The sequence below is a fragment of the Nematostella vectensis genome, chromosome 14 (assembly GCF_932526225.1).
Source record: "Nematostella vectensis chromosome 14, jaNemVect1.1, whole genome shotgun sequence".
NCBI lineage: Eukaryota > Metazoa > Cnidaria > Anthozoa > Actiniaria > Edwardsiidae > Nematostella > Nematostella vectensis.
The window spans coordinates 13576894-13598215 of record NC_064047.1 but is presented as its reverse complement, the minus strand read 5'-3'; the positions used below and the strand labels follow the sequence as shown (position 1 = coordinate 13598215).

Genomic DNA, 21322 nt, shown 5'->3' with positions numbered 1-21322 from the left:
TAAATCACAAAACCACATGTTGTGAAAACCCCAGTGCAAGTGGTAAAAAGCACAAAAAAGATGAAATTTGAATTTGCTTATTTTTTGATACCCATGAGCCAACGCGGGCACAAGGATTCTTTAGTGCAGCCTTATTTGAAGTGTGTGTGTACATCTCGAGTTTAGTTCAGGATTCTATAACACCAGTGCAGCTTACAAGTTTTGATTATTTTAACTGGCTTTCAAGAACAATGCATTTTTTGATGTTCAAAATCTGTGACGGATTACTGCTCTAATAAGCCATTTAAAGAAAGGCTTTTAGATATACAAGATTGTGAAATAGTTTAGGGGAGAAGTCTGTTCAATAATTAAGCTGAGGGTAAGGGGGGATTATATGACAATCAATTGGGGACCTTAAATTAAGGTATCCTGAGTCTTGAGGGATGACACTCCCTTAGGGCCTGAATGGTGACTCTGGTTAACATTTTAACAATGGGCACTCGTCACCTTTTATATTATTTTTTATTTCATCATATACATGTATAATGTAATATACCTATTGAAATGTATAGAAATTTGTGGACAAATAAAGTTGCATGTATGTACCCTCCTATTCTTGGATGCACAGTCTCCTCGTTATGGCATTATAACACTTGTGAGGGGGGTAATAAGTCACGTATTTTGGGGTATAGAATTCGGGTATCGCATTTTTGTGTAGTGAAATTTCCTGGAGTTCTGTCTTCTCTGTGGTATTTGTAATGGTTAATCCGTTTCATATGTTCTGATAAACATACATTCCAACCGAAGCACTACGTTTTATTCAAATAAGAATTTGCGCGAGCATACAAACGTTGCCATTATAGTGAGAGAATATACGAATATCGGACATCGACCATTCAGGGGGCCCTGCCTTCGTCATTGGGAGAATAATAGTGATGGTTGGTCTGAGTGAAAGTTTCTTCCGGTGAATTGTTGACCCCGTTTAAGAGAGTCCCTATTATCGAGACGTGTGCCGTGCTAGAAGATTGACACCTTTGTCAGTGAATAAAGTTGTTAATTTTTTTTAGTATATCAAGGTATCCCAAAATCAAACCACTTTTTATCGAAAACATGCCCAAGACACACCTTAACTTGTCCCATACAGTTTTTATTTGTAGGGAAGAGTAATTATTTAACGGGGGGTGGGGGGAGTGCTGGTATGTTTGGGGGGGAGGGTTACGTATTTTGAGCTGCGATTTGGGGGAGGGCCTCAAACGTTAGTCAATTCACACCACGGTCACTATTCGCCATTTTAACGGTATTTTTGCATTTTACATATGAGGCTAAATAACGACTTATATGGAAACGCCGCTAGACGTGAAGAATAATCAATTAAACGTAATGATTTGTGACTGGCGTTCAATGTAGACGTAAGGTTAGTTTTCTGAGGTCATAGGTCCAGAATCGACTGGTTGCGGCTGTATCAGATAACTTGTTTTCCAAAACCCAAACTCGCAAACTATCATAGCTATAGTTGGTCGGGTTTGTTTGCAGATAAGATATTTTGATATCTTAAAAGGATTTTTTTTGGTGCTGCAACGTTCAGGAACACTCGTGCCATTCCTTAGACGAATAAGAGGCAAGTAAAATGTGTTATTTGTGACTTGCGCCTGTCTAGAATCTATAACATATTATGGTAAGGAATGTTTGCGTTGTTTGGTGTGTAATTCTTTTACAACCAAAAAAAGGAATAACGTCCATCTAGAGATATTTAAGTATATTTTCATTTAGCTTATAAACGTGCCTTATGTTTCTATAGCTGGCCGCTTAGAGAACCTGAGAACGCGAAAACCTCTGTTACCTTTGTGTTTTAACTTCCGCGTCCAGGCGTTATCTTACTCGGAGTCAATCCATTTTTTTTATGGAGCTTTGTTTCCTAAAACATCGCTCAAAATTGACACTCTTAGCTTCAATAATACAATTAGCCCTTCCAAGTCCCTATGCTATTCGTGTTATGTCTTAGCTCGTATCTAAAAATCCCTATGCTATTCGTGTTATGTCTTAGCTCGTATCTAAAAGTCCCTCTGCTATTCGTGTTATGTCTTAGCTCATATCTAAAAGTCCCTATGCCATTCGTGTTATGTCTTAGCTCGTATCTAAAAGTCCCTATGCTATTCGTGTTATGTCTTAGCTCGTATCTAAAAGATCTTTATGATCCATTCAGCATCATAAAAGAGTGTTTTGAAGCAGATGTACAGTATAAGTACAAACCCAAAAAGGCGCAAATTTCTCAAATCTTCTCTTACTATTCATAACTTAAAGATGATGTGATAAGAATGTGGTCTTTAGAAACCACTTTGATCCCCTCTAATCTCTCTCAGCCGCTCACAGAAGCTGTTTTTTAGCGAGCACATCTCAAACTCAGGTCTGTACAGGACCGCAAATGATCCCCGGCGCGCGAATGATCCCCAAAAACATAATATGCCCACAAATGTTCCCGTAATAATCCACGGAATAAAACACTATGGAGTGCTTACTGGCTTTACCCTATACTAGCAAAATGCTTTTTTTGTAGAAAAAAAGAAACAATAATACTTTCGACAGTATCACGACAATATCGCAATAATAGGAATATGCAAGGCAGTGCATAACTCTGCATAACATGAGGGTCTGGATGGGGTTAACCGACTGGCGACAAACGGCCTAAAGAGTAACCGACTACCGACAAAACATGAAAACTAGTGACTAGCGACAAAAAATATTTGCCGACTAAAGTCATTATTTCCCGTCTTTTTACTCTTTACTTCCATCGTCAATCTACAAAATACGTCATTTCAGAATATGCACTGTTTTTCCTGTTGCATCAACTTTTTTGTCAATTATTAATCCATAATTAATTTATTATCAATAAGTTATCAATTACTTCTCAATCCTAAATAATGTTTAATCTAGTTTATACATAAAATCTTGTACAAAACCGAATACTAATTTAGATTTACCGACTACCGACAAAGACCGATAATTCTTCCTGACTACCGACAAATTATAAAAGATTTAACTGGCTACCGACATCCAGACCCTGGTTCCTAATCACTCTATCCATTCGGGATGGTACAAAAACACGAAGAGTATATTTCTATCTCTAGAAGTATCTTTATTGTGATTGCTGTGAAGGAGGATTCATCTATTTATATGTGTGCTTCACGCCATATAGCAAAGTTTTTATTCGTTAATAGTTTGGAAATATTTTCCCACATTGATTTTTAGCAGAAACTGGTAAATCAAGGTTTAAGGGACATGCCCGCGGCCTGTGCGGTCTTGGTTTAAGATACATGCCCGCGGCCTGTGCGGTCTAGGTTTAAGATACATGCCCGCGGCCTGTGCGGTCTTGGTTTAAGGGACATGCCCGCGGCCGATGCGGTCTTGGTTTAGGGGACATGCCCGCGGCCTGTGCGGTCTTGGTTTAAAGGACACGCCCGCGGCCTGTGCGGTCTTGCTTTGCGCTTCCACAGTGGCCCGGATTTTGAGCATGCGCCCAAGTGATTTTGAAATCGCCACCCTCAACTTTACTTTTCTTTCTTTCCCTCTGCGCTAAAGCTAATTGACAATGGGAAGATTTGCAGCTTGTATTCTTGTTCTTTACGCCTTTACTGGCTTCACGGGAACGTCCGACGGGAGAAGCTGCCCGAGGCCCGCCGACCCCTGCTCAGCAGCGAACTACATCCCGATTAAAGACCCGCATAGAAGCACAAAATACAGATACAAAAGACCGCAGCCCGCCTTGTGCGACTACCTCCTTCAGCCCGGATGGTATCGGTTCACTAGCAGTGTCGGCGGCGAGATCCCGACCACTAAGCCCGAGCCGAACATGTGTGGAACCTTCGCGCCGATATGGATGAGGGGGACCCACCCAGACACGATTGGGGTAACCAAGGAAACTACCGCGTGCGTTAACGTCAATAACAGGAACAACGGCTGCTTCCGTTCTATTGACATGTGCGTGGAGATGTGCAGCGGAGGGTACTATGTCTACTATCTTCGACCTCCTTATGGGTGCTCAATGGCGTACTGCGCAGGTAGGTTTTAGGGACACCAGTTATTGGAGCTGGTCACGCGAGGAAAGCGTTGCGTGACCATGAATGGTTGTGCTTGTTGCGTGACCATGAATGGCTGTTCTCGTTGCGTGACCATGAATGGCTGCGCTCGTTGCGTGACTATGAATGGCTGTGCTCGTTGCGTGACCATTTATGGCTGTGCTCGCTGCGTGACCATGAATGGCTGAGCTCGTTGTGTGACCGTGAATGGCTGTGCTCGTTGTGTGACCATGAATGGCTGTCCTCGTTGCGTGACTATGAATGGCTGTACTTGTTGCGTGACCATAAATGGCTGTGCTCCTTGCGTAATGATAAATGGCTAAACTCGTTGCGTGACCATGAATTGCTGTGCTCGTTGTGTAACCATGAATGGCTGTCCTCGTTGCGTGACTATGAATGGCTGTGCTCGTTGCGTGACCATGAATGGCTGTGCTCGTTGCGTGACTATGAATGGCTGTGCTCGTTGCGTGACCATGAATGGCTGTGCCTGTTCTGTGACCTTGAACGGCTATGCTCCTTCCGTAATGATAAATGGCTAAGCTCGTTGAGTGACCATGAATGTCTGTGCTCGTTGCGTGACTATAAATGGCTGTGCTTGTGCGTGACCATAAATGGCTGTGCTCGTTGCGTGACCATTTATGGCTTTGCTTAGTGCGTGACCATGAATGGCTGTGCTGCTTGCGTGATTCTGTCTGTGAATACCAGTGGTGTATTATGCAACACTGTACACAGCTCTACAAAGTAGTAGAAAAGCAAACGTTTGAGAAATGTTTGGTAGGAATTTTTGGTTTTTAAACTGTATCCTTTTTTCAAGGCGATGGAATACCCTGCGACGAAGGCTTCAGTGGACCAAATTGCACAGGTATCCCATATCTTCAATCCAGACATATCAGAGCTGTCACAGACTGTGACTGTTATCGGGGGGAGGTGGAGGGGCGATACAAAAACATGTGGATATTATTTGGGGGGGGAAGACACAACCTCGCCCCGACTGGAGTAGGTGTAATTTGCCGATTCTGAACCAGTTGACCTTTTACCTTGACCTTGACCTTGGCCCAGTTGACCTTTGACCTTGACCTTGACCTTGGACCAGTTGGCCTTGACCTTGGACCAGTTGACCTTTGGCACAGTTGACCTTGACCTTGACCTTGGGGACCGGTTCTGGACCAGTTGACCTTGACCTTGAAAATTGGGTGGCTTAAAGACATGGATGACGTAGTGTAGATGAGCATGGGTACCGTGAGAGAGTTGGTAGCCCTCACCGGGGGGCGAGGGATCGGATGCTGCTGCGAATTGCGTGAGTCCGAGCTCGTTGAAGTGTTGAGCGGTGCGCCGCGTAGTGTGGGCCCCGACGTACCATCAGGTGTTCCTGGCGGTCCAACGCCTGGGATTGGTCCTAGGGGGTGCCCGCATGGTAGGGTGGGGTGTTATTGTAGGGGTTGCCGTAGAGTGATTTGTCCTCACGGTAGGCAGAAGTCACGGTGTAGAGATTGCAACGGGTCACAAATTTGCCCTCACGACAGTCGTAGGTCGCGTTGCAGGGATTGTCACGGGTCGGAGATTTGCCCTCACAGCCGTCGTAGGTCGCGTTGCAGGGATTGTCACTGGTCGGAGATTTATCCTCTCGGCCATCGTCTTAACCTTGTCCTTGACTTTGGCCTTGACCCTAGCCTTGACCCTGATCGTGACCTAACCTTGGTTTTACGGTTAACCTTTAGTCCCACCGCTCCCCCCTAAGAACGTCTTAGCGACCACACTCGCTATGTTAACTGGCTTCCGCCCGCGTCTGAAAAATTGGGGTGGTTTAAAGACAAGGATAACATAGTGTAGATGAGCATGAGTACCGTGAGGGAGTTGAGAGCCCTCGCCAAAGAGCGAGGGATCGAAGGCTACTACGGATTGCGTAGGGCGGAACTCGTCGAAGCGTTGGGTGGTGCGCCGCGTGGTGTGGTCCCTGACGCGCCATCGAGTATCCTCGATGAGCCGGTACCTGAAGTTGATGTCCCCATCCTCAGGCCTTCCCACCCCCGTCGGGACAAGGGGGTTCCGTCGCTCAAACATCTCGCTGGGAATGCAGCCGCGTCGGTGAAGAAAGAGTTAAGCAAGTTCGCAGATTGGGTGTTATCTTATGTCCCTGGGTCTGTGAGAAAGACTGTGGATGAGCGGGTGAACAGTCTAAAAGATAAAGTGGACCGCATATTCAAGAGGGTTGAGCGGTTCGCACCTAAAGAGAGACAAACAGCGTTGAAGGGGTATCTCAAGACGCATAGGGTAGACGGGCAGGAAGGGTATGACCCCAAGGCGTTCGTCACTGGTGTCAAACCAAAGGTTCTAGATCTGATCAATCGGCAAAAGAAGCCTATCAAAGTCAAGTTTATCTTTACTTGTAAATTCGTAAAAGAAAACCTGACCACCGGCCAGGTTGATGAGAACTCAGGGTACTTCCATTCCAACGTTGAGGTGGTAACAGAGTCAACAGATTTCTCTGACTCGTTCAATACGATGACAAATCGTATACTTGAGTCGGTTGAGCAGTTTCAAAACCAAGGCTCCGGATGGCAGTTTGATCGAGTGGAGTACTTTGATATCAACATCGACCCCTTTGAACCGCTTTCTGGAAGCTCCTTTATTCCACTGCCGTCAAAATTAGCGTCTAAAAAGGCGATCGTCAATGTTAAGAACGAGAGCGATCACGAGCGTTTCAAATGGGCGGTGACCTCAGCCGTATTTCCTAGAGAGAGACATGCCCAAAGACTAAATAAACAAATGAGAGAGAGCTCTGAGGAGTTCAACTGGTCAGGGATAGAGTTCCCCGTTTCGCTAAGACAGGTTGATAAGTTTGAGAAGCAAAACCCCTACGCGATTAACGTCTACGGGTATGAGGGTGATGTATACCCTCTTAGAATAAGCAAGAGACATGAAGCTCATGTGATCAACTTGCTTCTCATATCGAACGATGAAACAAGTCACTACTGCTGGATTAAAAATATGTCGAGGCTGCTATCCTCTCAGGTCAATAATCACCAACACACAAGCGTGTTTTGCTATAGATGCCTTAACTAATTCTGGTCAAAGACTTCACTAGAAAAACATCTCGAGTACTGCGCTGAAAACGAGGAGGTTAAGATTGAGATGCCTGTAGACGAAGATGGGGGTCCCCTCCATGCTTACTTTAAGAATCACACCAGGGGAATGCGGGTCCCCTTCGTTGTCTACGCCGACTTTGAGAGCGTTACAGAGAACATAGACACATGTTCCCCAGATGAGGAGAGAAGCTTTACTAAGCAATACCAGAAGCACAAACCATCAGGTTACTGCTATCTCATCAAGTGCTTTGACGATCAAATATTTCCACCCAAGCTTGTGCGACACAAAGCTGAGTCCCCCGACGAAGATATCCCGCAGATGTTTGTAGGGAGTTTAGAGTCAGACATTAAGGACGTTTACAATAAGTTCAAGTTCACTAAGAGGGTTAAGACGACTCTGAAGGATGAAATCGCCTATAACAACGCCGCTCACTGCCACAACTGTGAGGGTGAGTTAGGAGGGGACAAAGTTCTAGATCACTGCCACCTTACAGGAAGGTATAGAGGGGCTGCTCACAACGAATGCAAACTTCAGTTTAGGATTCCGAAGTTCTTTCCTGTCGCCTTTCACAATCTGTCTGGGTATGACAGTCATCTGTTTATCAAGAACCTCGGCACATCGGAAGGCGGGATAAACTGTATACCAAACAACGAAGAGAAATATATCTCGTTTACAAAACAGGTTGTGGTCGACAGTTTTACGAACAAAGAGGGTAAGCAGGTTGACATGAAACGGGACATAAGATTCATCGACTCCTTTAGATTTATGGCGACTAGCCTTGATAGTTTAGTTGGCGATCTTACTAAGTGTGGGAAGTGTGAGGTGTGTAAGCCCGGAGATTGTATGAAGAGGTACATAAAAGATGGGAGGGTCGTTCAGTTCAAAGGTATTGGTAGATGCGATAGATGCAAGAATTGCTTGTTAGCTGAAAGTAGGTGCCTTTCCCCAACGGATAAGAACATCGCTGAAGCTAAAAAGTATTTTGGGGGCAGTGGCTACAGGGATCTTTGAATGTGGTGGTGGTTTTGGTGCAGGCTTTTGGTCGGGAATCGATAGTTCAACTATTCTGTTTTTGTAGTACCTCATAAAAAGATCGACCGCTGTAAACCCTATCCCGACAATAGAGAGCACGGTTGTAAAAGACTGCTCTGGAACCCAAGCTTCGGCTTTGGGTTGTGGTCCCTTCACCTCCGTATTTTCTTCTGGGTTCGTTTCCGCTTCACATTTCATTTCCCTAGCTAACGCTTCTTTAGCCTTCCTATTGTACTCGGCAAGTTTCTTACCCGCAGCGACCTTTCTAGGGTCTTTCTCTTTAGCGGCACTCTTCTTACTAGGAAGAGGGTCCTTTGTTATTTGTTCAACAACTTCATTGGACATGATTCTTTATTTGAATGAATGATTAAGGATCTTTAAATCAGCTCAAGAGTGTGCTCAAGGGTGCTTAAGAGCGTGCTCAAGAGCGTGATCAAGAGTGCCCAAGAGTGTGCTCAAGGGTGTTCAAGAGCGTGCTCAAGAGTGCTTAAGAGTGTGCTAAAGAGCGTGCTCAAGAGTGCTCAAGGGCGTGCTCAAGAGTGCTTAAGAGTGCGCTTAAGAGTGCTCAGGAGTGTGCTTAAGAGTGCTCAGGAGTGTGCTCAAGAGTGCTCAGGAGTGTGCTTAAGAGTGCTCAGGAGTGTGCTCAAGAGTGCTTAAGAGTGTGCTCAAGAGCGTGCTCAAGTGTGCTTAAGAGTGTGCTTAAGAGTGCTCAGGAGTGTGCTCAGCCGTGCTTGTAAGTTCTTGTATTTTGTTGGAAGCCTCCTGTGAAGGTGCTATCTTAATGTGCTTAGCAACCTGGAATAGACCGCTAGCAAGTGCTACCAATCTTCCGCCTCTCAACACCAAGAGGCCTGCAAAGTTTGTCAGTTCACGTTTAACCAATTCATCGTTCTGCAAGTCTTTGCTGAGCGCTTCGGCATCGTCCACAGGAACCACATAGGAGATGACGTGGGACGCTACTTGAATAGCTGACTCTACTAATCCGCTATTAACTTGCTTGCCCAAGGCTGCCTGGTAGCGATTATAATATTTCTCGACATCGCTGTTTGGGAGCCTACTAATATCGCCTAGACTCATGTTAACACCGACGTACTCCTTAGTAGTCCCCAACGTCGCCAAGATGGCCAGTGACTCTCTTTTGACCTCATCATCTTTAGGTATAGAGGAGACCTCAACCTCAGGCTCCTCTTTCATATAGTCCTCAACGCTTGACATCTCACTTAATAACTACATCTTAGACGTAGATTCTTTTAAATCCCCGCAGGAATCTCCAAATAAGTCTCGAAGGGGTGCCGTAAACAGAAGCATAGTCTAGAATATCGCTCGGTTTTAAGCAGTTCCACAAACTTTTTACGAGTCTCAATGTCTAAATCCCCTCCGTAATCTTCAAACAGTGTTTTTGCACCTACTTGAGAAGGATTATGGAATGTGACTACACAGGCGACGTTGTCGCGAAAGGGTTTCGCTATAGATGTTAGTTGCTGCGTTAACACCCACACCGACAAACCATCGTGCCGACCGGAGAACGCTAAATCTATAAACTTGTTCGAGCGTCGCTTCAGATCTCTCGACACGGCACAGTCGTCTAAAATAATTAACGTGTTTGTGCCAGAGAGCAACTCTGTGGTCAACTCTAACACCCCGTTAATCTCGTCGCCGTTACTAGCATCCGGTGACAGCACAATAAAGCGTTTATCTCCGTTAGCAAACCTTCGATAGGTCTTGTTCTTCGCATAGGTTGGGCAAATCAAGACAATGTACTCAAAAACATTGCGGAACGGTCCCCGAAGTTGTTCTATTAGATATCTTGTTTTACCGCAATTCGTCGGCCCTGTGATAATACAATGAAATGGTGTTTTACCCCGTAATTCTTCCATTCTTTGTATCATCACACAGGTCTTTTTTTAATACATGATTGCTCTCAGATTCGAGTTCACGACCTCCATCAACGCATCGGCCACAACAAACATGTGACAGTTGATATTCCCCGTCCCTCCAACTTTTCGTTTCATTTCTAGTTTTACTCCGTCCCGCGTGGTGTTCAAGACCAGTCCACCTCCGTGAATGTTATTGTCTGGCTGCGCCCTCAAGTCGACCCACAGAGCAAACTTGTTGTTGGTGTAAAAATATTTTGCTTAAGTGAGCTCGTGACCCCAAGGCGTTTCTTCACCGACTCCCAGAAGTCAACCGGTATCATTCCTTTTGAGTAGAGTCGGTTCGGCATTCCATCGATGTTGACATGAACTGATTTTATATCTGGGCTGATAAATTTCTCAGAGTCTCGTGTTCCCCCTGTGTGGTTCTCTGTAAATAAACAAAGCACCCCTGTCATTGACTTTCTCGGTAGATTGATATGCTCGTTAATAACCGAGTCATTTGGCTTGGAGATGGTGAAAGTCTTGTGAAGAATGATGTTCCCATAAAAAAAGCCTTTCCCAACTTGATAGGACGCCGCCGCCTCTCGAGCAAGGTATTCACTGGAGATGCATAGGTACTCCAGTTCAAGGTTCGTGATGGTGTAATTAGGTGCTGGTGTGGTGCTTGAGTAGACGACGATGTCTGATACGGGAGCGAGCGTAATCTCAAATGTGAGTGGGTGTGGTAGTGCCCTTGGGTAGAAGACACCGTGGTCATTCAGAATAGGATGGTCTAGTGGGATCTTGTATTTCGTATTATGTACTGCCGCGAGAGCCACCTCTTTTGCATCTGAGGTAACCTTGTCCCCTGCGTTTGTTCTGAGTTTCCTCATGTTCTCCGACGAGATACCCTGTTTCAATAGATCCTCCCGTTCCTCCTTGGGGATGAATAGGTCATGATACGTTTGAAATAAATCGTATCGTTGGGTATCTTGCAGCGTTTCACCGCCGGAAAGAATCTTGAGCCTGGACACCAGGTTTCGGCCAACGTTGTTAACGAGAGTATTATTTGCATGCCCTGTGACGCCTAAGTCGAATAGTAAGGATACACTACCCGGAACGATGACCACATTTTCTGATAGCTGGGGGATGTTCACATACAAAGTCTCCCCAGGACTAGCGGATGAGGGGTTGAGTGTGATTCGATTGAGCGAGGCTTCTGCCTTCAAACCGAAAGGCTCTCGTGGGATCCTGTTTGTGTTTATTCTCTCAGAAACCGCTTGGGACATCTTTGATTTTAAGAGAAGAAAGTCAAACCTTTAAATGAGTCACGAGAGCAGGTTATCAAATATATACTACAGTACCAGGGGGTACTGGAAAGGCTATGAAGCTGTCGATAAATTGGCAAACGCTGCTAAAGTGGGCCAGCCTACATCTAAGAAGTGGCTCGAGAAACAAGCATTATGGCAAATCTATTTACCACCCCCAAAACATATCCCGAGACCGCATTGGGCTGTTGTCAAAACAAACTACATCCACCAGGCGGATCTATTGTTCTTATCTCACGATACTGTAAAACGAAAGACTTACAAATACGCGCTGTTAGTGGTGGATGTTGCTTCAAGGTATGTTGATGCTGAAGCGCTAACGAGTAAAGATTCAAGTGGACTCTCCAAAGCGTTCGAAAGAATCTATTCAAGGAAACTCAAGTGGCCAAACACGGTGATTGTCGACCCTGGCACGGAATTCATGGGTGATGTTACGAAACTCATGAAAAAGCATAATGTCCGGATTCAACGAAGCGAGGCTAAAAACCATAAAGCTCAATCTGTGGTACAGCGGGCAAACCGAACTTTGTCCGAAAGATTGTATAGTCATCAATATGCGCAAGAGATGTTGTCAGAAAATGAAAGGTCAAGAGAATGGGTGAAGAGGTTGCCAAAAGTTTTGGAAGCAATTAACAGTAAGCCAAGACGGATCAGTGGAAAAGAACCCGATAAAGCTGTGAGGCTCAAAGAAGTCGATGTTAAACCCGCCGAATACAAGCGGTCTGTCGGACTTGACGAGGTGAGACTGCCTCCTGCTGTCAAGGTAAGATATTTGCTCGCCCCAGGAGAAGACGAAGGAGGTGACAACCGTCGTGCGACGGATCCGGTCTGGAGTCTGAATATCTATGATTTATCGCGCAGTGTTGTTTCGGTTGGACAGCCCGTGTTGTACTACCTGTCCGAGGGTGCACCAAGGAGGTCTTTCGTCAGAGAGGAACTTCAGGTCGTTCCCGAAGATACCGAGTTACCCCCTAACTCTGTGTTAGAATGATGCCCGTGAGCAAAAGTATGTATACCATCCCCGCAAATGATTCGTTTGTCATCCTCACGAGATAGGGCGACCTTGTTAACCGTCTCGGTGTAAACTTCGTGTTTACGGCTTCTAATAACATTTATTTTCCTCATCTGCGGTTGTTCATTGAGTAGGCAATCTTTGTAATCGCTGAAACTGATGCACTTCTTAACGACTGCTCTCTTCACGCCCTTGCATTTCTTTTCTTCTCTCCCACCATCCACCTCGAACGCGTAGAGCTTGTCTCGCAGACCTACAAACTCGGTTATCTGCTTACCGCCTGCTTCGTCTTTGAACTTACCAATGACTTTCTTGTTCACACCTGTCTCGATACAAGACAGGTGGTCCTTTGGATAGTTGTTCGTGTCAAACATAGATTTCACATCAGGGCTGATGTCCCCGTAAAAATCTCTTGTTTCAATTTCATACATCAAACTGTCTGTATCGGTAAATAAGAGCCTCGCCTTCTCACCATATTTTTGCTTGATGTAATTGAAATGAAAATCATACATTAGCGTCTTACTTAGATCCAGAATGGACATACCCAAGTAGACAGGTTTATCGAAGACCAACTTTGTTTTCTTCATGTGAACAGCAGCTAGACTCTCGCAAAAGATGGTGCGGTGTTGATAGTTTGGCTTTGATATCAACTTGCGAGCTTGAGATTCATTCGTGACCAGGCGGATGTCCACTCTGTTCCTGATGTTCTCCATGGTCTTCCCAAAAACGGAGTTGTTCATCAACTTGAAGAAGTCTTTCTCAAAATCGTTAGTCGCTCTCACCCTTAGGTCGGTATTTAAGTCGATGTAGGGCTTCAGCCACGCAGACTCTTCGAAGGCGATACCCCTGTGAATTTTGGTAACCTTCAGTCCAAGACTTATGTAGAGCCTCAGGGTCTCGTGATGAACCACGTACTTCGTCTTATCGCTGAGGTTTGGGATTAACTGTTCAACCTTATCAACCTTAACGGACTCTGGGGCCAATGGGTAGTCGTTATGCAAGTCATGTAGATGATGAGGATACTCCAAGTCAACCTCCAGAATGCATGGACGACCCTCCCAACCCGCTATCTCTCGGTCAGTCATCCATCTGAACCCATGAGTCGGCAGAGGTTTACTCATTGCCCAGCCGTATAAGTTGTTTGCATCAAGATACGTGATGTACTTTGTGGGTAGGTCGGGGTCATACCCACTCATGTACGGATTGTTAGCTTCACCATATCTAGTAGACACCATGGAAACACCACCGCGAACGCCTCTCTCGATCATGAGCAGCATGTCACAGTCTGTCAGCAACTCTAGACGCGCCTTGGTGATTTTCAAAGCAGCGTCCCATGCAAGACCGGGTGCTGTGTAATACCAGGCTGGGTCTAGACCGTAGTTCCCGAGACAAACATTTCTGAAGCTCTCGAAGACGTCGGCCAACAGTAACACATCAGACTCAAGATAGAGATCATGGTAATCCCTCATGGTCTTCATCTCGAAGGCTTCCCACACCCCCCGGGCGTGTTGATAATCTCCCTCCGATATGTCAGCGTCGTTGAGTCTGGAGTAGAACGCCTCATTTGGTGGGAGTTGGGTTGCGTCGAGTTTGTCGATGTCGTCGAACAAGTCGTATGGAAAAACGCCCTTTCTTAACATCATATCCACCCTACCCCCAAAATACTTTTTAGCTTCAGCGATGTTCTTATCCGTTGGGGAAAGGCACCTACTTTCAGCTAACAAGCAATTCTTGCATCTATCGCATCTACCAATACCTTTGAACTGAACGACCCTCCCATCTTTTATGTACCTCTTCATACAATCTCCGGGCTTACACACCTCACACTTCCCACACTTAGTAAGATCGCCAACTAAACTATCAAGGCTAGTCGCCATAAATCTAAAGGAGTCGATGAATCTTATGTCCCGTTTCATGTCAACCTGCTTACCCTCTTTGTTCGTAAAACTGTCGACCACAACCTGTTTTGTAAACGAGATATATTTCTCTTCGTTGTTTGGTATACAGTTTATCCCGCCTTCCGATGTGCCGAGGTTCTTGATAAACAGATGACTGTCATACCCAGACAGATTGTGAAAGGCGACAGGAAAGAACTTCGGAATCCTAAACTGAAGTTTGCATTCGTTGTGAGCAGCCCCTCTATACCTTCCTGTAAGGTGGCAGTGATCTAGAACTTTGTCCCCTCCTAACTCACCCTCACAGTTGTGGCAGTGAGCGGCGTTGTTATAGGCGATTTCATCCTTCAGAGTCGTCTTAACCCTCTTAGTGAACTTGAACTTATTGTAAACGTCCTTAATGTCTGACTCTAAACTCCCTACAAACATCTGCGGGATATCTTCGTCGGGGGACTCAGCTTTGTGTCGCACAAGCTTGGGTGGAAATATTTGATCGTCAAAGCACTTGATGAGATAGCAGTAACCTGATGGTTTGTGCTTCTGGTATTGCTTAGTAAAGCTTCTCTCCTCATCTGGGGAACATGTGTCTATGTTCTCTGTAACGCTCTCAAAGTCGGCGTAGACAACGAAGGGGACCCGCATTCCCCTGGTGTGATTCTTAAAGTAAGCATGGAGGGGACCCCCATCTTCGTCTACAGGCATCTCAATCTTAACCTCCTCGTTTTCAGCGCAGTACTCGAGATGTTTTTCTAGTGAAGTCTTTGACCAGAATTAGTTAAGGCATCTATAGCAAAACACGCTTGTGTGTTGGTGATTATTGACCTGAGAGGATAGCAGCCTCGACATATTTTTAATCCAGCAGTAGTGACTTGTTTCATCGTTCGATATGAGAAGCAAGTTGATCACATGAGCTTCATGTCTCTTGCTTATTCTAAGAGGGTATACATCACCCTCATACCCGTAGACGTTAATCGCGTAGGGGTTTTGCTTCTCAAACTTATCAACCTGTCTTAGCGAAACGGGGAACTCTATCCCTGACCAGTTGAACTCCTCAGAGCTCTCTCTCATTTGTTTATTTAGTCTTTGGGCATGTCTCTCTCTAGGAAACACGGCTGAGGTCACCGCCCATTTGAAACGCTCGTGATCGCTCTCGTTCTTAACATTGACGATCGCCTTTTTAGACGCTAATTTTGACGGCAGTGGAATAAAGGAGCTTCCAGAAAGCGGTTCAAAGGGGTCGATGTTGATATCAAAGTACTCCACTCGATCAAACTGCCATCCGGAGCCTTGGTTTTGAAACTGCTCAACCGACTCAAGTATACGATTTGTCATCGTATTGAACGAGTCAGAGAAATCTGTTGACTCTGTTACCACCTCAACGTTGGAATGGAAGTACCCTGAGTTCTCATCAACCTGGCCGGTGGTCAGGTTTTCTTTTACGAATTTACAAGTAAAGATAAACTTGACTTTGATAGGCTTCTTTTGCCGATTGATCAGATCTAGAACCTTTGGTTTGACACCAGTGACGAACGCCTTGGGGTCATACCCTTCCTGCCCGTCTACCCTATGCGTCTTGAGATACCCCTTCAACGCTGTTTGTCTCTCTTTAGGTGCGAACCGCTCAACCCTCTTGAATATGCGGTCCACTTTATCTCTTAGACTGTTCACCCGCTCATCCACAGTCTTTCTCACAGACCCAGGGACATAAGATAACACCCAATCTGCGAACTTGCTTAACTCTTTCTTCACCGACGCGGCTGCATTCCCAGCGAGATGTTTGAGCGACGGAACCCCCTTGTCCCGAGGGGGGTGGGAAGGCCTGAGGATGGGGACATCAATCTCAGGTACCGGCTCATCGAGGATACTCGATGGCGCGTCAGGGACCACACCACGCGGCGCACCACCCAACGCTCCGACGAGTTCCGCCCTACGCAATCCGTAGTAGCCTTCGATCCCTCGCTCTTTGGCGAGGGCTCTCAACTTCCTCACGGTACTCATGCTCATCTACACTATGTCATCCTTATCTTTAAACCACCCCAATTTTTCAGACGCGGGCGGAAGCCAGTTAACATAGCGAGTGTGGTCACTAAGACGTTCTTAGGGGGGAGCGGTGGGACTAAAGGTTAACCGTAAAACCAAGGTTAGGTCACGGTTAGGGTCAAGGCTAGGATCAAGGCCAAAGTCAAGGACAAGGTTAAGACGATGGTCGAGAGGATAAATCTCCGACCAGTGACAATCCCTGCAACGCGACCTACGACGGCTGTGAGGATAAATCTCCGACCCGTGACAATCCCTGCAACACGACCTACGACGGCTGTGAGGGCAAATCTCCGACCCGTGACAATCCCTGCAACGCGACCTACGACGGTCGTGAGGGCAAATTTGTGACCCGTGGCAATCTCTACACCGTGACTTCTGCCTACCGTGAGGACAAATCACTCTACGGCAACCCCTACAATAACACCCTACCCTACCATGCGGGCACCCCCTAGGACCAATCCCAGGCGTTGGACCACCAGGAACACCTGATGGTACGTCGGGGCCCACACTACGCGGCGCACCGCTCAACACTTCAACGAGCTCGGCCTCACGCAATTCGCAGCAGCATCCGATCCCTCGCCCCCCGGTGAGGGCTACCAACTCTCTCACGGTACCCATGCTCATCTACACTACGTCATCCATGTCTTTAAGCCACCCAATTTTCAAGGTCAAGGTCAACTGGTCCAGAACCGGTCCCCAAGGTCAAGGTCAACTGTGCCAAAGGTCAAGGTCAAAGGTCAACTGGTCCAAGGTCAAGGCCAACTGGTCCAAGGTCAAGGTCAACTGGGCCAGGGTCAAGGTCAAAGGTCAAGGTCAACTGGGGGCAAGGTCAAGGTCAAAGGTCAACTGGTCCAGAATCGGCAAATTACACCTACTACTGGTCTTAACCTTGTATATATATATTTTTAAATTTGGGTAAAAACAAAAAGCCCAAGCTGTCGTGGTCTTACCAGAACAATGAATACAATACACCGAGAGTCGAATTTCAGTTTTTAAATTTGGGAAGATAGTTTTCCCTTTATATGTGTACTACACATCTTATTGAAGTACTGGTATATTACAATAAAACCCCACTTAATCGAGGCGGTTAATTTTTCGTTAGCTCGATTTCTCCTGGATTATCTTAATTAATAATCCAAATTCCAAACCGAAATAATTCTCCGCTCACGTTATTTTGATCGTTTCCACAAACCCCATTTCCTCTACATTTCCTTTCTATATCTTTTCTTCCCAAAACAAGCAATTATGATTTTTTTTTATTCCGTTTGCCAGTCTTTTTTTTTAGATGGTTTCCTAGACCCATATAAGGGTACCGATAACTTGTTCGTGATTTCAATTAAAAAAAATTAAACAGCAAATATATTTCCATGTGAGCTCCTTTACCTAGAGCCTCGGCTAATAACTCGAACTGATTTCTCTTTCTCTCAGAGTAACGGAGTTCTATTGTATTTGTACTATTATCACAGCTGACGTGAAAGCCGTTTTCCCGAGTTCTCTGGTCCCCAAGCCAAATGTGGAGCCCTTGACTACTGGCGACAGGGACCTATTCATGGTGTGCAACTTCACCTTTCCTCTGTGGAGTAACGTCTCCTTCAACATCGAGTGGTACGATGGTCCAACACTGAGTAGTAATATGACGTCTTGCAGGAACAAAGGAGAAAATTGTGTTTATGACCCCCTGCAAAGTCGGATCAGGCCTAAACTAGGGAGCACGGTAAGTAGTGCCTCCATAGCCATTGACGTGTGGAAAATTAGAAGATCAGAGGGAAGGAATGGCGGGGCTTTGGAAGATCAGAGGGAAGGAATGGCTGGGCTTTGGAAGATCAGAGGGAAGGAATGGCGGGGCTTTGGAAGATCAGAGGGAAGGAATGGCAGGGCTTTGTAAGTAGTGCAACCATAGCCATTGACGTGTAAAAAATTGGAAGATTAGAATCAAGGAATGACGGGGCTTTGAAAGAATAGGGTAGGCTGGTGGGTTAAGGTCAGGGAGAGGGAAATGAATTGCAACGCTGGGGAAGGAGAGGCAAAGGCAGAGCCAGGCTGGGGGAGGGGGTGAAATGTGAGGCTTGGTGAGGGGGAGAGCCGGGGTGTAGTGTGTGGCTTGGTGAGGGGGAGAGCCGGGGTGTAGTGTGTGGCTTGGTAAGGGGGAGGGGGTGAAGTGTGATGCTTGGTGAGGGGGAGGGGGTGAAGTGTGAGGCTTGGTGAGGGGGAGTGGGTGAAGTGTGAGGCTTGGTGAGGGGGAGGGGGTGAAGTGTGAGGCTTGGTGAGGGGGAGGGGGTGAAGTGTGATGCTTGGTGAAGGGGAGGGGGTGAAGTGTGAGGCTTGATGAGGGGAGGGGGTGAAGTGTGAGGGTTGGTGAGGGGGAGGGGGTGAAGTGTGAGGTTTGGTGAGGGGGAGGGGGTGAAGTGTGAGGCTTGGTGAGGGGGAGGGGGTGAAGTGTGAGGCTTGGTGAGGGAAAGGAGGTGAAGTGTAAGGCTTGGTGAGGGGGAGGGGGTGAAGTGTAAGGCTTGGTAAGGGGGAGGGGGTGAAGTGTGATGCTTGCTGAAGTGTGCTTGCTAATTTTAAAGACTTCTTAGCGGCAGTCTCTAAAATGAGATTGAACTGATTCACTATGTTGTTGACGCCTGTGTTATTACAAGCAAAATTTGTCTCGTTGAAAATGTACACTAAGTTCTGGACCTCAAGTGACGATAAAGCATCTGTAAATTTCTCTTTCGAATCGGATCTCCAGGCAAATTGAATAGGAAGTTTAAAAAGATTTGTCGCGGCTTTACGGTCATCGACATAGGGAGAGGGTATATTTAATCTGCCAATTAGCAGAGAGTGATCCGATAACGGAGAAGGACGTGATACAATAAAACTTTCAAAAGAGGAAAGGAAATCATGATCAGTTATCATATAATCTATAGTACTAAAACCTAGGCGCCCATTAAATGTTATCTTTCCTAAAGAATCGCCTTTAGTTCTTCCATTTAAAATTCGCAAATCAAGTGCCTTACATAGCTCTATTAGAGATTTCCAATTGCTGTTAATTTGGCCATCAAGGTTTTTACGTTTTAGACTATCGGCCGGTGTGGGATAGAAATAGTCAACGGTATGTCTCGAGTCAGTATTCTCAGGATAATCGCGTAAATTACCAGTTCGAGCATTCATATCTCCTAAAAGGAGGATTTTTCCATGTCCCTTGAAGAGAGCTATATCGTTTTCTAGGTTTGAGAAAACTTCGTCATCAAAATATGGTGAATTGGATGGAGGAATGTAACAGGCACATATAAATATATCTTCATCTAGGGATAACAGTCGCTTATCTAGTTTACACCAGATATTGTCCTTCTCTTGTTTAACTACAGACACGCTCCGCGAAAATGAAGAGGCTGCTGCAACTAAAATACCACCCGAGGATCTCCCGGCTTTCTTTGTGTTAATTTTTTTTCGGCGAGTTGACTACAATCGTATCGAAACCGGGTATATGGAGAGCTTCATGACCCCATATTTCTGAAATCACTAATTAATCGCAATTTTTAAAGTTACACAAAAAGTCAGGGTGATTTAGCTTATTATCAAAAACAGAACTTGTTGAGAGTCCGTTGATGTTCCAACAGCTCAAATTGATCGCGCGACGACGAGATGATTAGGAAGAGCGGGTCTTCCTACACACATAAAGATTCTTTAAAAGACGGAAGAGGAGTGGGTAGAAACTTGGAAAAATTACAGGGAAAGAACGCACATTACCTCTTACTAAGTTGATTACAACTCACGGATCATTTCATAAAGTTTGAATAGCTTCATGATGGTATTATCATCCATCAAACTTTTCCTCCTGTCTACGACATCAGCATAGGACGGTGATTGAGGCGGGTGCATGGTAGGCATGGGACCTGGGAAGGGCTGTTTCGGTGGAGCGTTCTCGACTGGGAAGTTACGAGGTGGAGCCCTGTGTTGTGGTCTGTCATCATGTTGAGGGGCTTCGGGCAGTCGCGGCCATAGATTCTGCGGCATCTCTGATCTTCGATTTGTGTTGTTTCGTAATGGGGGATTTAGGGCTAGCTGCACGATTAAAAATTGCATCTTTAAAATTGGCGACAAGAACTCCAACACGACGCCGTAGAATATGCTTGTTGTCGTAGAGCATATCAGCACTTATGTTCTCGTTGTCGATAAAATAAACAGTAGGTGGCACATGGAAAGCTCGTAGTTGAGTGTTAAATAGTTTGCGTTTTTCATCAAGGCGGTCAGCTCGTGCGAGCAATGTAGATATCAGGATACGTGATTGCGGGTACTTTTGTGCTGAGGTGTCAATTAATAATTTGGCGGCATCTACACAGTCGTCGATAGCTGTGTGCTTAAGATCATTAGTACCGGTGTGGATGAGAACATGTGAGGGGGTACCGAAATCAGCTGAGATTAGAACTTCTTGAGCGCTTTCGAAAGTGGGACAGAAAAGATAGTCGACATTTTTATCTCTACACATTTTCTGTCTGTCGATGTATTTTGAATCCGAATCTGCCATATCTTGTACGGGGTCTGTCTTGGGAGCGGTCCCGTGTGGAATTATCTGAAGGATGTTGTGCTGATGTAGGGCTAGATTCTCCAGATTGGAGTGGTGGGAATCTGTTCGTAGTGGGGATCTCGAATACAGCGTCTTGATTAGTCTCTAGGGTGTTTTGATTTACGGTTTCATGTATCGCTTGGTTTAGCTCAGGCTCGCGGTTACCATCGCATTGTTGTCCCTGGTCTTTGGGGTCTTTTTTTCGCTTGAGTTTTGCGTGGGTTTGGGTTTCCGTAGACATTGGAACTCTGATTTCAGTTTAATAATTTCCGTATCATAGTGGCTGTTCTTAATCTCAAGGTCAATGACCCGTGTAGAAAGTAGCTTGATATTTGCTGTGAAGCTGTTTGATTGCTGGACTAGCTTATCTTCTAAGTGACTTATTTTGTTCTTGTAAAATTCATTATTCAGTGATGATTCGACTAGTTGTTGCTTCAGTTGAGTGAGATCAACTTCTAGGTTGGCGGCGAT

At 45.7% G+C, this 21322-nt stretch overlaps 2 protein-coding genes across 6 annotated transcripts in view; both read left to right on the top strand.

Moving 5' to 3' along the window:
* Positions 1-21322, top strand: part of LOC5500596 — an 89223-nt gene that overhangs the window by 12377 nt on the left and 55524 nt on the right. The gene's annotated exons all lie outside the window — the stretch shown is intronic.
* Positions 1396-21322, top strand: part of LOC5501806 (von Willebrand factor D and EGF domain-containing protein) — a 125575-nt gene continuing 105648 nt past the window's right edge. For 2 of the 5 annotated variants that reach the window (XR_007306408.1, XM_048721322.1), the window contains exons 1-4: positions 1396-1597; positions 3556-4034; positions 4867-4914; positions 17769-18016. Coding sequence is in view for 4 of the 5 variants with exons in the window: in XM_048721322.1 (XP_048577279.1) it covers positions 3566-4034; positions 4867-4914; positions 17769-18016 (765 nt within the window). In the remaining variant the exon portion in view is untranslated. The other 3 variants (XM_048721320.1, XM_048721321.1, XM_048721323.1) reach the window with 3 other exon arrangements.